The sequence below is a fragment of the Trachinotus anak genome, unplaced genomic scaffold (assembly GCF_046630095.1).
Source record: "Trachinotus anak isolate AG129_WGS33_773 ecotype Australia unplaced genomic scaffold, CSIRO_AGI_Tana_v1 ptg000011l, whole genome shotgun sequence".
Classification (NCBI taxonomy): Eukaryota; Metazoa; Chordata; class Actinopteri; order Carangiformes; family Carangidae; genus Trachinotus; species Trachinotus anak.
Genome location: NW_027273862.1, coordinates 6,698,111 through 6,714,235, shown reverse-complemented (window position 1 = coordinate 6,714,235; position 16,125 = coordinate 6,698,111). Strand labels below are relative to the sequence as shown.

The following is a 16,125-nucleotide window of genomic DNA, read 5'->3' as shown; positions in this document are numbered from 1 at the left end:
ATATGTGTAAATAACAGGTTAGGAAAAGTATGTTGTAGTCTATATTACGAGGTCTTAGAGTGTATTCTCACACGGTCAGTGTGGTCAGTTACAACAATAATTTTGTTTGTAGTCTCATCATTCTTCCGTCTGTTTCACTCTTGGTTACATGTGGCACAAAGTAAAGTACTGTTGCTGTGGTTTACTTTCCTAATGCACTGATTTAAAAGTGTCACTTCAATAATATTTGGCTGGGACTGTCTGAGGTGTCTTTTATCAGACATTTTGCAGCCAGTCAGAAGTAAGTGTGTTCTGTGGCCACGGCCTAACCTCAGTCACCATCAAATTCCGCACTGATCATAACCTTATCAGTACTTTCTGTTTGGTGTTTTCACCTGTTAGTTTGAAATGTAGAATGCAAAGCTCATCATTATCTATGCAAAATACCCTTCCATCCACATCCAAAATGTATCTGCATTTGGCTATTTGCTGGTTTTAATACCATCCAGTGACAGTGATTTTAAAGTGTTTTCTCTAATGAATGTTCTGTGTTCACCAGGAATGGTGTTGGTGCGTACAGAGTTGGGACAGCTGGTGATGGTTCCTCAGCAGGCTTTGGCTCAAGCTCAGGCTCAAGCTCAGGCCCAGGCCCAGAACAACATCTCTCCACGACCTGCTACCCCCACCACAGGAACATCCTTCAGAGTAACAACTCCACAGGTGAGACACTGCTACAGGACCCACATGGTAGCCATGACCTGCAGGCTTTCATTAGTATGACTGTGGCATGCAGTATTACTGCTCATATAATGTGTTTTTACTGGACAGGGACAAGAGGAAGAAATGTTTGGCATGTTTCGTAACACATGGTAGACCTGGGTTTATTTCCTTTTTGTCTCCAATCACAGAACAACTGATTTGTCTTTCTATGTAGATCACACATAATGAGTTTTACTCGTGAAAATTCCTATGAAGAGATTTAATCTTAACTTGGTGATTTTCATCTCTGTGGGTACAAAAAAAGTGTTCTCTGCATGTTTTGTGAATCAGATACAGCGTTATCTTATTTTTCTTCTGCTCATTTTTTTTAACAATAAGAATTGTCATTTTAGTAGATGGAAAGGGCTGCCATTCAGATGAACTGTAATTTCATTTGCTGACTGTTGGCAGGGACGTTGCAACACAGCAACATTTGTGAATCAGACCTGTGTCACTAATTGGCCGGAGGGGAAAACTCAGACATAGAGATTATTCATTAAATCCATTTAAGTCTATTGCCGATGCTTTTCCATTGCTGTTAAGTGCATGTTTGACCCAGTTCCCAAAAAAGTTGGGAAAATGGGGAAATATAAATAAAAACAGAAAATGACGACTTGCAAATCATGTAAACCCATATTTAATTGAAAATAGAACAAGACAACATATCAAATGTTGAAATGGATTTTTATTTTATTGTTTTATGAAAAATATATGCTCAATTTGAATTTGATGGCAGCAACATGTTTCAAAAAAGTTGGGAAAGTGGCAACAAAAGACTGGAAAGTTGTGTAATGCTTAAAAAAAAACACCTGGTTGAATATCTCACAAGTAATTAGTTTAATTGGCACTAGGTCAGTAGATGATTGGCTATAAAAGGAGCCTCCCAGAGCCTCTGTGCAGTGAAGATGGAGAGAGGTTCACCGCTCTGTGAAAAACTGTGTGGGCAACATCCTCAATATAAAATTGTGAAGAATTTGGGAATTTCAGCATCTATGGTTCATAATATCATCAAAAGATTCAGAGAATCCGGAGAAATCTCTGTGTGCAAGGGACAAGGCCGAACACCAATATTGGATGGCTGTGATCTTCAGGTCCTCAGGCCAGAAGATTACATTAAAAACAGACATGACTCTATAGTGGAAATCACTGCGTGGGCTCGGGAACACCTCTGAAAACCATTGTCTGTGAACACAGTTCATTCCTTCATCCACAATTGCAGGTTGAAGTTCTATCACGCAAAGAATAAACCGTGTCTAAACATTATTCAGAAATGTCGCCGACTTCTCTGGGCCCAAGCTCATTTAAGATGAGGCAAGATGGAGAACTGTCCCGTGGTCTGACAAATCAAAATTTCAAATTCTTTTTGGAAATCATGGACGCGGTGTCCTCCGGGTTAAAGAGGAGAGGGACTATCCAGTTGTTATCAGCACAAAGTTCAAAAGTCAGCATCTGTGATGTCGCGGTGGTGCATTAGTGCCCATGGCTTGGGTAGCTTGCACATCTGGCAAGGCTCCATTAATGCTGAACAATATATACAGGTTTTGGAGCAACATATGCTGCAATCCAGTCAACGGCTTTTTCAGAGAAGGCCTTGCATATTTCAGCAAGACAAACTGCATTTTGAACATATTACAACAGCATGGCTCCAGAGACAACAACATTTGGCGCATCGTGAAATGAAAAATATGACGAAGGAGACCTCAAACTGTTGAGCAGTTGAAATCCTATATCAGGCAAGAATGGGACAACACTTTCCAAAGTCCAGCAAACTGATCTCCTCAGCTTCCAAACATTTACAGAGTGTTGTTAAAAGAAGAGGTTATGCAACACAGTGGTTAACATGACCCTGCCCCAACTTTTCTGGAACTTGTTGCTGGCATCAAATTCAAATTGAGAAAATATTTTTTATAAAACAACATTTGATGTTGTCTTTGTTCTATTTCAATTAAATATGGGTTTACACATCATCACATTCTGTTTTTATTTTCATTTACACAGTGTCCCAACTTTTTTGGAAACAGGGCTGTATAATATGAATGGCTATACAATAGTAACCTTGATGATGGTCTTTGCTGTGATCAAAACATCAAATGTATGATTTAATACTAATTTCATATCAATACTGAAAAATTGCATACATTTTATATGCAATACAAACTTCAGCTACATGAGCCTGTCAGGCATAAATGGACAAAGTGGGTAAAACAGTTGATTTTTCCAAAGCTGGTTTAACCAGAGAAGAGAACATATTGGCCAATACAATTTCTTGAAGAAGATCAGCTCAGATCTTATCACTCAAGGGATATGTAACAGCATTTTTGAGCCACGAATACATACTCCACCTTTCCTTGTTGAGCAACTAGAAAACCCTGAAACTATTGTCTTAAAAATCTTAGTGTCCATCCTTTCCAGTGCATGCTCTGTTCTTATATAGTCAAACACATTTTTATTTGTGATTTAGTTACACAGTACAGTGGATAGCACTATCTCCCTACAGTAATAATCTCAGCCCTGGTCTGTTCTGTGTGGAGTTCGCATGTTTTCCCCACATTTGCCTTAAAAAAGACACTGTCCCCAAAACTGGAGGTGGTCCATGGGAACTGTGTTGTTTTTACCCACTATTCCTAAATATTTAGGATGGATAAACTTCTCCATTTGTATTAATAACATGTTATTGTGATGGGAACTTTACTTTGGTCAGAAAATGTGTAAATCTCTAACCTACAGACATCTGCAAATGTACCAATAACCAGCATTTTAAAGGAGCTATTTGTAAGTTTTGCTGTTACTACATAACCAAAGTTAGTATTAACCGCTGTTTACTTACCAGTCTTGGGAAGTTCTTCATCCATTGTTGTGTTTAGAAGAGGTTATAATGCGCCCTCTGAGCTGCGCTACTTCTTCAGGTTAGCCTGGAGTCTACACTATTGGTAATGGAAAGTGACGAGACAGCCTGACTGGGCTGGGGCTAGTTGGTTAGCTTGCTGACTTCTTACTAACAGTTGGAGAAAAGAAGTGATAGAAACAGAAGCAAAACTAGGTAGTTTGAAGGAAGTTTGATGCTGAACTTGCAACATTTCTTCTGGACTGGTGAATAAACAGCTGTTAATGCTAATGCTGGCTTTGTAGCATGAGCAAAAATTACAGAAATCTCCTTTAAGCCAGTGGCTCAGTGGCGAAATAACTGTTTTTGGAAGGACCAAGTAAAAGAATGTATATCTTGTCCAGTTGTTGCTGCAAGAAATTCATTGTCCCTGTCTGACAATGAATGTCAGAAAGTAGAGCTAGACATTTGGGGTGAAAAGTTTTGAGTGGGACATACATGTAGATTTGTGTATCATCGGCGAAACAGTGAAAGGTGATGTTATGCTGCTAAGTAAGGTGGCCTAGAGAATATTTGAAAAACAGTAATGGGCGGAAAACAGACTCTTGTGGGACACCATATTTAAGATCTGAAGTCGAGGAGGAGTCAGTTTCCAGGGCAACAGAGAGAGGTTTGATCGCACAGATAGGACTATAGACAGCTTCTGGTGCTGCAATGAAGTCTAATACACCAACCAGATGAATAACCAGTGAAAAAGACCATTACTTCATTTGAACTAAACAGTATTGTATCTTCAGCTATGTCAGATTTTATTTATCTGTATTAATACATCAAAATATTGTTTCTGTAACATAACTGACAGAAAGATTACATTACTGAAATGTAGTTATTTTTCTATATAAAAAAATAGACACATATACAGTCAATTGTCTCCAAAATGCATATCATCCTGGGGATACTCCTGTCATGGCCCTTTACCAAGGCGCTTGTCATAGAGTTGGACAGGGAACTAAAGAATGGCTGGCCTGTTTGAGCTCAATGCAGAAGGTGATCTTCTACAATGGGATTAATAAAGTAGAACAAAAATAAATACATCAAAGTCCTCAGACAAACATAAGTTCCAACATAATTTCACGTACAGTTTCAGGCGTCTCGGTATTTGTTGTAAGGAGACAGAAGTTCCCCGTTCTTGTCATTTTTAGTTTTGGCAGCCACATTTAAAACCTATGTATTAGTTTTGCCATTGCTGCATAGCCAGTGTTAGCATTAACAGCTGAGTTCAACTGGCTCCAGTGGTGGAAAGCAACACCAATGTTAACTCTTGACTCTATCACATCTTTTCTTCTACTTAAGTTAGCACACTGTCTGATAGCGAGTCAGTGTAACCTTCAATCTGCATTGAGGATATAGCGCTGCTCAGAGGGAGTATTATAACCTCTAGGATGGGCTGAAGCTCTTGTCAAGTGACATTCACCACTACCCGCTCCTGGCAAGAGCCCACATTCAGCGGCCGAGAAAACGAACAAATAGCCCCTTTAAAGGATGCTTCAGTCTCTGCAGAGTTTCTGTCAATGTTAATTCCACGACTGGTGACATTTGTCAAAACCAATCTGACTGATTAATTTGGAGAAACTTCGATCTAACTATCTGTGGATTTGCACAGTTGAGTACAGTTGGGCACCACCTCATTAACTGAATAGCTTAGTTTTAGACCATAATTTGGATGTGATTATGGTTATAAAACTGTAATTGTAATGGATGAATATTCTTGATTATTTTATGTATAGATTAAACTGAGATTAATAGGTAAATTAATGTCTGAAGACTTTTTTAATGACTCCATGCGGTGCGCTCATCAACATTTAATGAGCTACTGAATCATTAATTGGAATTTGCTTATTATCACCTGTGGATACATCCTTCATGTTAAAACTTGAGCTTATGCTGGTGGTTCCACACCTTAATTGCTTTTAATAATAGGTTAGCAGACAGTTGCCTCCCCACAGTTTCTCTGTGACTCTAGTACAACAACAGAAGAGTGACAGAAGAGCACTAATAAACCTGCCAGGTGTGCACAGCTAAATATTTCTTTGGATTAGAACATCTCAACCTCACTTGAGTAGCGCTTCCCTTCTTGATCTCAGAACATACAGTGCAGACTCATCACAAGGGTTGAATTGGTCACCTTGGCATTTCTATAGTTGGCATGCATGCTACAGTATTAAAAGAAATATTTAGGTACATATTTTGATTACATTATGAAGTACAATACCTGTGAGCTCAACATTTACTACATGTCTGTTTTGAGGGTATAAAAGTGCTTTCAAACATGGTTTGTGGAGGGGTTTGATGAGAAAAAAAAAGAAATTAAATAATAAACATTTATTTGGTAAGGTAATTAAAACAGATCTGATATAATGTAACTGATATCTTTGAAATCCAGTTATTTGATATAAAATAAATTAACATCAGAAGTGTAAAGCAAATTTGAAAAAACAGTTTGCATTTAACTGAGTTTGCCATATTGTGAAATGGGATTCAGCATTGTTGTTCAGTTCACAGCAATGGGACAGTCAGGTAGGACTGCGACTAATTATTATAATCGTGACTAAATTGAGTCATTGTTTGGCCTATAAACGTCAGAAAAGAATAAAACAGTGACCATTGCAATTTCCCAGAGCCCATACTGACTGATTCAGACTGTCAGTTTTATCCAACCAACTGTCCAGCGCCAAATACAAGATCATTATTCATTCAGACAATTTAATTCACAATCACAGAAGACAAAGAAAACCACAAAATATTCAGGTTTGTGGACTTGGAAAAGTAATGATAGTAATTTGGGGGATTTTTGCTTTACAGTGGTGGAAAATAATTAATCAATCATTAAAATTGCTGACAAAGATAAAAAAGTTACAGTAAAAGCCCACAATTCACCCTCACATCCCAACTCACAATATTTTGACCTTTGTTGAGTTTTAAAATGCCAACAGTGATCTGGGAGGAAATCTGCACATTTGTTGATGCTGCTATAATAAATTTGAGGAGGGCATCTTCTATAGACTTCTTAAATACTGCTCTGTCATCATCTACAGTAACCTGTCTGGCACAAAGTGTTCTGTTCCAAATGGAAAACACAGTCCACCTTGTTCTTTATGTGATTAAATCTTCTTTGTAGACAACTCGAGTTTGACAGTTTATTTAAACTTAAGGAATCAGGAACTGAAGATGCAAGATTTTCTACTTTTAAGTATTACAATGCAAGTGGCTTGTAATTTACACTTCATTATAGTCATCTTGTCAGATTATGGAAGACAAAAAAGCAGTAATTGCTTGGGACAGATTCATCCAAGGCCAGGTGTTCATTATTATCTCAAAGGTTAATTTCTTACAGCACTTATCTTTGTTAGGGCTTCTTAAGGTTGGAGTAAAGAGACCGTCTAAAGATATCTGGCACTTGTTCATCATATCACTAACTGCGAGGACAAAAGACTGACACTAGAGGGCAGCATGTCATTGTCTCATCACTTCATTTGTGTTTCAAGTTCAGCTTTCACTTACGAACTAAACTGTTTGCTGTTCCTCTGACATGTTACACTCAGGGCTACAGTAAGTAAGCTCATCTTATTTTTTATTACTGTTGTCTGGACTTTTAGGATTGAAAGAATGTGCTAGTAGTACTAAAAATTACTAAAAGAAATACTACAAATCTGGTGATACATGTCCAAGAAATACAGCTGACATAGTCTATCCATGTGCTGTGGTAATGTATAGCGGTGTGTACTGGATTAGTGTAGGTACACTGTGCTAGTGTTGGGTGCACCCACCATCCAGCAGCAAGTATTACTGTAATACTGCTTTTCAAAACTTTGATCAAGCTTCCATTGGATTTGCATCATTAAAGGATAATTTTACTTTGAGTTACTCTTAATATTAGTTCTTATACAATCTATGGTAGGTGTAAATGTGAGCCACAATCATTCTCAGATAGTCCCTAGTAACTCATCCCCCAGACTCCACAGCAGCCCACCGGCTCCACAGATCGAAGTCCCCATCAGGTACACAACAACCCCCCTCCCCGCCTCTGCAGTCATAGCCAGCCAACCTGTATCCATCCTGATATGAACCCCTCTCAAAAGAGACTCGCAGATTGTCATCGCCTCTCACAGTCACACTGATGACAAATTAGCGGGCCGCGGCGTTGCCATCTCGACAGGAAAAGCAGTAGCAGGGAAATGAAAGGGAATGGTGTTTATTCCCAGAGCTCAACCCCTCTGTCGGCCTGTCACTCTTCCCATGACCCTGAGGGAAGAAACGGAAGGCATCCTGAGCTTCCTTCCTTCCATACCTGTTAAATCATTCATCATCCAACTGCCTGATTATTTTAAAAAGCTAACAAGGCTTTGGTTCTTGAGTGTGTTTGTGTGTGTCTGTCTGCATGTAAGTGTGAGAGGGAGAGAGAGTGAGCAAGAGAGAGGCATAGCTGGCGGTGGGATGCACCCTGTGGCTCCTACCAACCCCCCCCTCTCCCTTCATACACCCACTTCCCCTAACTCCTCAGTACAACATTCTTTGGGTTCTACAAAACTTTTAGAGGAGGGGGAGCTCCCTCCTCCTCCTCTTTCTTATCCTATTTCTTCTCTTTGCCTCCATCCTCATGTCCTTGGCACGGTTTGTGTGTTTTCATTGGTGTGTTTCATTTGTGTGCAAGGCAAGTGCCGTTTATAATGTGCTTGAATGTGTGTGAGTGTGTGTGAGGTGCTTTGGCCTGTCTGTGAACGGAAGGCTGTATGCCAGAGGTCGGGGCAGAGGCCCTCTTGGGTTGTCCTGGCCAAAAAGACAGGATAGCAGCCAGGAAGTGTGTATGAGTGTCTGTGTGTATGTCTGTGTGTGTGTGATGAGCCACAGGACACCAGTGTGGCTTCAGTTGGCACGTACCGCCAAGCCCACCCATTTGCTCTCTTATCTTTAATGTGCTTAAAGAATTACCTGAATAATGACAAATTTCAGCATCTACCAGTTTTGTGTCTAACATCTAACCAATACTGAGAACCTACAGTGTTTCCATACTCCAGCACCATGCTCTATATTGGTCCAATGCACCACTGAAAAATACAGTGTACCACTTCACACATATACTGTTTGTTCAGCTACATCACAGGCACCGGTGCTTTTTTGGTCTTCATGTCATGAGATAACAGAAAACAACAGAATACGAATGTGACCTGGAATCAACATTAGAGATCTTGACTATTTTGTGCATAAATGAATAATTGAATAAATCATACCTGCCCAAGTAACCAGCTGTCTGATTACTTTTAGACAAAAAATAATTGAATTTCATTTCTGCTTATCGGTTCCTACACATCTACAAGGACATACAGAGCTATTGGCCAGGATCTGTTTATGTCCTATGTCATGTGTCAGCGCAACAGCAGCTTTGTCTCAATTCAGGCGCCGCATCCTTCAAAGAGTGTCTGTTTGTTTGTATACAAGCTAGCATACACAGTGTCAGGTGAGGCAGAGCAGCGCCGCTCCAACAGTTTAAAATGTACTCAGCACAGTTTCCATTCATTCTCGTGTTTCTCTTCTCTGTTTCCTTCTTGAAAAGCCTTGATTCAACAGCATAATCCCTTTTACATTTGCATGGTTTGACTGTTAAAATTACCTCTGGATGAGGTGTTTGTTTGTTGATAGTGGGGATAGTATGTGATGTCCTTGACTAGTAAAATATAGGACAAACAAAAATGCACGTGTTTGTCACCAGAACACTAGAATAAACAACTTTGCTACTCTAGATTGATCTTAATCAATTTTTTATTTGTGGATCAAACGTTTTTAGTCTATATTATTTTCTTTGTCAATGGTTGATTAATGCTTAAAAGAATAAAGGTGTTCTTGTCTTTGAAACATCTCTCGTTTTTTTTTTTTTTTTTCTTACCCATTTTGGATTCAAAATAGGGAATCAATAAGAACCAGAATCAATAAGCAGAATCGAAATTGATGAAATTTAAACGATACCCAAAGAAAAAAAGCTGCAAATCCTATACAGCTTAAACAATATGAGTGTAAACATCCTCAAATTAAGGATGAATGTCAGTATTTAACCCAGTTTATGTGGTGTCAGCACAACACTACTGAAAAGAATCTGTTCAAATACTCACATACAGTTTTACAGTAAAACTGTACAGTTACACATACATAACATACAAACTGTTTGTGTAGAGTGATTTAATCAGCCTGATCTCGCTCATACATGTCCTGCATGATCTGTTTTTAATCAATGTGAGGGTTTTGTCTCCAGTAAAATATTACTGGAGCATGATATTGCAGTGGTGTCTGTCATATGTTGTAATATGTTGTTATGTGAGGTGTACAACTGTTGCTGAACCACATTGCTTGACTTTTAAGAACTGTAGTAAACTGTTCCTAATCACAGATGATTTTCACATTCAAACAAATCCTTAGACCAGTATGTATTCATTCATCAGTTCATAACTTCATTCATTTCTGCCCTTGTAAGTAATCACTATTAATTTGGTTGTATCCTGGATAAAAGGTAAAATATTCCTGGGGCATAATGTCACAGTGGTGGCCAGACCTGATAGAGACAGTAATGCTAATTTATGTTTTTATCATCTTAATTGTAATGTTTGCACTTTATCTACAATACATAGTGTGGGTCCTGTTTATTTACTGTAATTGATGGGCCTTGTATTACCATACTTCCAAATCAGTTTTCTTCTGCCAGACAGCATCAGGATTAGATACACAACCAGACCTCTAGATGGGATCGGGTCTTTGCAGATTGCTTCTAATGTTAATTTCCTTAATAGCTGTATTTGTCATAGCAATTATTATGGCATCTGTGGTTTTCATTAAAACAAATGCCAGTTAGGTAAGCTAATTTCACACTGGAGAAATAGCGTTCCAATAAACACCAGCTTTATTCAATCTCTGCAAACTAATCATCCTTTGTATTTCATAGTAAACGCCTGTGAATAATGTCAGAGTAAATACCCAGTTTATCTATCAACTATTTCCCTGAGTAGGCTGCAGTCTTTGTTTTCCAGGTCATCACTTTATACACTGTGCGGCAACAGGAAAACAGGTGAAGGGGTTTACCCATTAGTAAAATCATAAAGTGTTGGTATGTGAATATCAGATCCCAGCACAAAGCCACCGTGACCCACTGCTACCTGACCGATTGCCCTCCTCTCTGTTTCAGCCTTCACCACCACCAACATGCTGCCACTTTGTTTCCTCTTTCCTGCTGTCATGACCTTTCCTCATCTCTCTGCAAAGCACGCTACTCCTCTTGTCTTCCTCTGTCTCTCTCACTCTCGCTGTCCCAGTCTTTTCTCTGCCCTCCATCCACCTCCCTCTCACTGTCTCTTTCACCTCTGAAACTGACATCCTTTCACCTTGGCTGTTTTTCATTCTTTGTGTTTTTTGAGGTGCCTTGTCATCATTTATCTCCCCCGCGCACCCTCCTTCACCCACTTTCTTTGATGCCTTTATGCTCTCTGTTTTCCTGTTTGTCCCCCCCCCCCTCTCTCTGTGTTGCTCTCTTTCTGTCCTGCAGTCTCCTGTGACCTCTCAGACCACCAGGCAGTGTCCTTTGACCCCGGCCAAGATGGTACCATCTCCCTCTCCCACTCCTTCCAGCTCTGCCCTCCAGACTTCCTCCTCTTCCTCTTCTTCTTCCTCCTCCTCCTGTCCTGCACTCCGGCCAGTGAGATAACTCTCCTTGCTTGCCTGTTTTTTCAGTCTTCTGCCTCCGACGCCAGTGGAAAAAATTTCATGTTAAGAAATAGTGTCATGGCTTAGCTGTAGTTTAGAGGTTAAACGATAGGTTGAGAGAATCTGGGCGGCACTAAGATGAATGACACATGCTTTCTTCACCCCAGTGAACATGTGAATGCAAAGCTTTTCTGACTCAGGACTCATGAATTTCACATCTTACCACTAGCACTTGAAGACGAAATCATAATTCATTATTGCTTAGGTGTTTAATTATCCTGAGCATTTGCAATATTTCTGTTGGATGAAATCATTATACTTTTAAATTTACAATATGAACATTAAGTAACTATTGCAGTTAAAACATTTATTTTCAAAAATCATTGCTTTGCAGAGAAAAATTGGAGTAATAACCCTGATTCCCACCAACTGAAAAAAAAATAGCTGCCAGGTATCACTGCCCTGGCTGCACATCATAACATCATGTACTGTGCACTGGCACTGCTGGAGATAATATTTCAACTTGAACTCTTCCATTTCTAAGGAACCAAAGCCCTGGAGGCTCTGATCAGATCCAGTGTTTCCTACCCAGATAGTGTAACTCCCGATTGCATCAAGACCCAGTTGAGCTGCATCGCAGATTTAATTTCCCTGCTTGTATTTGAATTTATCAGAGGAGAAACTATGATCTTTGCTAAATAGAAAACATACGCTACGCTGTACATTTGTGCTCAGAGGAGTGGATTGCTTGAGCTACACTACACTACAGGGCTTCATCGCATATGTGGGCAGACATGTTGCCTTGCCCCCATCCATATGTGGCCTGAGTGATCCGACCCTAATGTATCCTCCATGCATTTTGGGTGCATTCACACCTGTATTTAGAGCTGTCCACTTATGATTGCATCACGTAAGATGTATTTTATTGCCAAGTGTGAACAGGCCCTGGGAGATTGGAAAGAGGTGATGAGGGGTTTAGAGTGAGAGACTGCTGTTGGCACCTCATCTGTTGAGCAAAATTTGTGTTCTGGATGTGAGATATTTTTTATTCATTCTTTCCTTCACATATAATTATGATAAAGTCAACAACAGGTAGCTAATGTTCGGTAATAATCCTTGAGAGGAGGATGGAGGTTTCCCTTGTCAGGTAGGTGATTATTAAGAAAAGCTTTGATGCCCCCTGTCTTTTCCCAGCCTCTAGCTTGTCACCACCTCCCCTTCCTCCTCCTTGTCTGTTAAGCGATGTCCACCGAAGTCAGGACACCAGATGTGACAGGAGCGCTGTGGCGCCTGCCTCCTGTTCTCTGTGGCCTTGCTGCGAGCGAGGCGTCACGTCCTGTTTATCTCTCTGTCTCTTCCTTGCTCTTCCAGAAGGGCCCCGTGGCGCCGGCAGTGGCTGTGACGGCTCCGCAGCAGACCCCTGTGGTTATGGCCCCCCAGGCCCCGGCCCAGGCTGCCTCCCAGCCAGTGCAGCCTCCGCAGACTGGCATCGCAGCAGCCCCTGGAGCCCCTGTCGTGTCCCAGGTCCGTTTTCTCCCCCCCGCCTCACCCTCCTCTACTGTCACAGCTGCCAGCAGGCTGGCTGCGTCACAAGCTCAGCCCAGGACCCACAGCCTCACCGCCTCACACAGCTGGCCATGGACAAAGAGTCTCACACATGCCCACACACGTTCACACTCATACATTCACACAAGTGCATTCCAACCCAAGGACATACAGACAGAGACATAAAGGCTCAGATCCATCATGTACACATCTATATACACGCTCAGGGACAAACACATACAGCCATAGACACAGGCTCACATACATGTGGTACAATGCACACAGAGATACAGAAGACACACACAGACACTCACATCTCAAATATCTCATAGGGGCCACAGTTTGTTGCCACTGGCAGTTTGGTGGACAGGTGCCACGTCTCATTTGGCTACAAAGATGACAGGGCGACATGCTAAGTGTGTACTACGCACTGATTTGTGAATGATGCTTGTCAGCTCCTTTATCAGTCTAAATAAATGTATTCTGTTGTATCTGTGTATTAATTAAGGGAATACAAGCTATTCTGAAGCCTACATTAGTGCTCATCCTAGACTGATAGAAAAATGAAATCCATCCTTTAAATGTTGATTACTGTTCTTTCATCCTATAATCTCTGACACTGAGACACTGAGCAATCTGTCAGAGCTGTTGCTTTTTTTTTAAAAATTTTGGATAGAAGGTCAATAATACTTACTTTTTTGTCATCTTGACAGGAAATGCAGGAGAATGTGAAGAAGTGTAAGAATTTCCTGGCCACACTTATCAAGCTGGCGTCTCACAATTCTCCGTCCCCTGAAACTTCCAAGAACGTCAAGGCCCTGGTGCAGGACCTGCTGGTGAGTTTCACAAACCAACCAACAAACAGGACACTGTTCATGTGCAGTAGACGTCATGGGATTGTGCTCATGTATTTGGGGAAGTTCGTGGACACTTTCTTTGCTGTTAAGTCTGACATTTACAAAATCAGCCATTGTCTTGACAAGGGCTCCTTTACATCTGAATGACAGTGTTTTTTCTTATTCTTAGCTTTTTGCACTTTGAAATGTGTGCACAAGTAAGTCAAATTTGTCACTTTAATGTGTTGCTGTACTAAATATTTCAAACCTCTAGATGGCAGCATGCAACTCTCTCCAAAACTCCGCTCTCTCCATCATGAATTTTCATCTTACACAGAGTTTTTATTGGTGAGTGGTGCCAAGCTGGGAGGTGAACAGCTGATCATCAGCTCCGGTGATGGGGTTTCATCTTTCTGATTTCAAGTCACCATGGGGCACTTAACTTCACTGTCTGATCTCTGTTGTGAAGTAGCTTTTAATATCAACCCCTCTGCTAACAGGATGCCAAGATTGAACCGGAGGAGTTCACCAGCCGGCTGCAGACTGAGCTCAAGTCGTCTCCGCAGCCTTACCTGGTGCCCTTTCTCAAGGTGGGCTTCTGGCTTAAAATCTTCTTGTAAACCTTCTCTCTGAGTTAACTGCATCATGTGAGGCTGCCTCCTTCACTGAGGCAAAGGTTCCCTGGACCAGACTGTTTACACTGACTACGCTGAACATCTCCCAACTTGGTCATTTAAACTGGCTACTTAACAATTAACCCTATACCTGCCTCATAAAGTAGTCCTCTTAATGGTGGCCTCACTGTCTATTTACTGGACCCCTTAGGTACTTTTGAAATTGTGGCCCTAACTCTTCCTTAACTTGCCTCCTGAAATCATCCCTTCTCCTTCCTCCTTAAGCTGCCCCTCTCAAGTATTTTCCTGACGCCCTGAAGTAGTTGTGACCCAGGCACCAGGGCCAGTGATGGCGAGGCCTGACAGTAGAATGATACATACACACACACACACACACACACACACCCCTCTGGCCTGACTTCTGACTGTGTGTGACAGTGCCCCCCCCCCCAGCCTTCCCTGTCAGTAGCCAGCAGGTTTCTTCAGCAAACCGTGATGAGTGTCACATCAAGGCGCCCGACCGTCCAACCCGGCCACGAATACATGTTGTCATGCAATGTTAGGTCGCCTACGTCAAAAATCTGCCTGAAATAGTCTGTGTGGAGCAACATCAGCTCCTCAGGTTGGCTGTGACAGTGGGTTATCAGAAATGGCTTTTCTTTAATGAATGGCATAGACAGTATAACACACACTGCAGCTTAATTATCCTGAAATCAAATGAAACTATTTCACGGTAGTGTAATGGTTTTTTTTTTACAACGTATAAAAACTATTATGTAAAAACTGTACAAACAGATATTGTCACATGTCTCTGCAGGCATTTCTTCTGCCGTCTGTGTCCATGCTTGTGACTACGCTGATAGCATTATACTGACTTAGCCAGTGACCACCGCAGTATTTGCTTTTGCAGCTGTGTGTGGTATTTTCTCATGCATGTCTGTTTTGCTCTATGACTATAAACTCTGGCCTCTCTCTGCCTGTCAACAGAAGAGCCTCCCGGCCCTCAGGCTGTCTTTGCTGAATAGTCAGCAGTCCCTGACCCAGCCCCCGCAGCAGGGAGTCAAACCAGCACCCGGCGGTGTCCCTCCCGCCATTGTGGCTGGGCCAGCTGTCCGCATACGCCACCCCAACAGCGTCAGCACCACCACGGGTGCCAGTGCGCTGCCTGCCGGGACGCTCGGACATGCAGCTGCCATGGTATGTATGCAGCAGAGCAGCTGGAACAGACCCCAGTGCGGACACAGTTACCACACCGTTTACATTTACAGTTCACATTTAACTTGAATTGAAGTAAAGAGATTGTAAGAGTAGAATAAGCTTCACCTGTAGGAGCCCTAACATTACAGTTACATTAAATAGATACAGTATATGTGCACGTGGAAACTGGATCGTTGCAGAAAAGTACAGCAAATAAAATAGATGATACTCTAGAACAAGTGTGGTCATAAAAATCTACAATCTACAGATGTAAATCTCCAGATGTGTCTCATTGGCTCTTGATGTTATTAGAGGGTAGTCATGTGCACAGAAATGTGTATGTAAGGTGAGTGAGGATGGAGAGAGTTAAAGCTGGTCAGGTAATAGATGTGACAAATATTTACCCACAATATTCCTGCATTCAGTGGAGAAGTGCGAGAATGTGATGGATGCAGACCTGCGGGGGTTGGAGGTGGTGGTGTGTGTGTGTGTGTGTGTGTGTGTGTTGATGGATCTTACACAAGGCTGAATTATCAGGCTGGAGAGTGTCACAGTGCCATGGCTGGGAGTCACATAGCCATCAGTGAGTTAGAGTCACACCCAGCTCACAGACTCACTGAGGAACCAC

General features: G+C 41.4%; 1 protein-coding gene across 3 annotated transcripts in view; it reads left to right on the top strand.

Annotated features, from left to right (window-relative positions):
• The window catches only part of LOC139627515 (transcription initiation factor TFIID subunit 4-like), an 83,241-nt gene that overhangs the window by 3,039 nt on the left and 64,077 nt on the right, over positions 1-16,125 (top strand). Inside the window, exons 2-7 of one of the 3 annotated variants that reach the window (XM_071488320.1) lie at positions 539-699; positions 11,148-11,297; positions 12,677-12,829; positions 13,564-13,686; positions 14,187-14,276; positions 15,288-15,497. In XM_071488320.1, the coding sequence (XP_071344421.1) occupies positions 539-699; positions 11,148-11,297; positions 12,677-12,829; positions 13,564-13,686; positions 14,187-14,276; positions 15,288-15,497 (887 nt within the window). The remainder of the gene's footprint in view (positions 1-538; positions 700-11,147; positions 11,298-12,676; positions 12,830-13,563; positions 13,687-14,186; positions 14,277-15,287; positions 15,498-16,125) is intronic. The other 2 variants (XM_071488321.1, XM_071488322.1) reach the window with 2 other exon arrangements.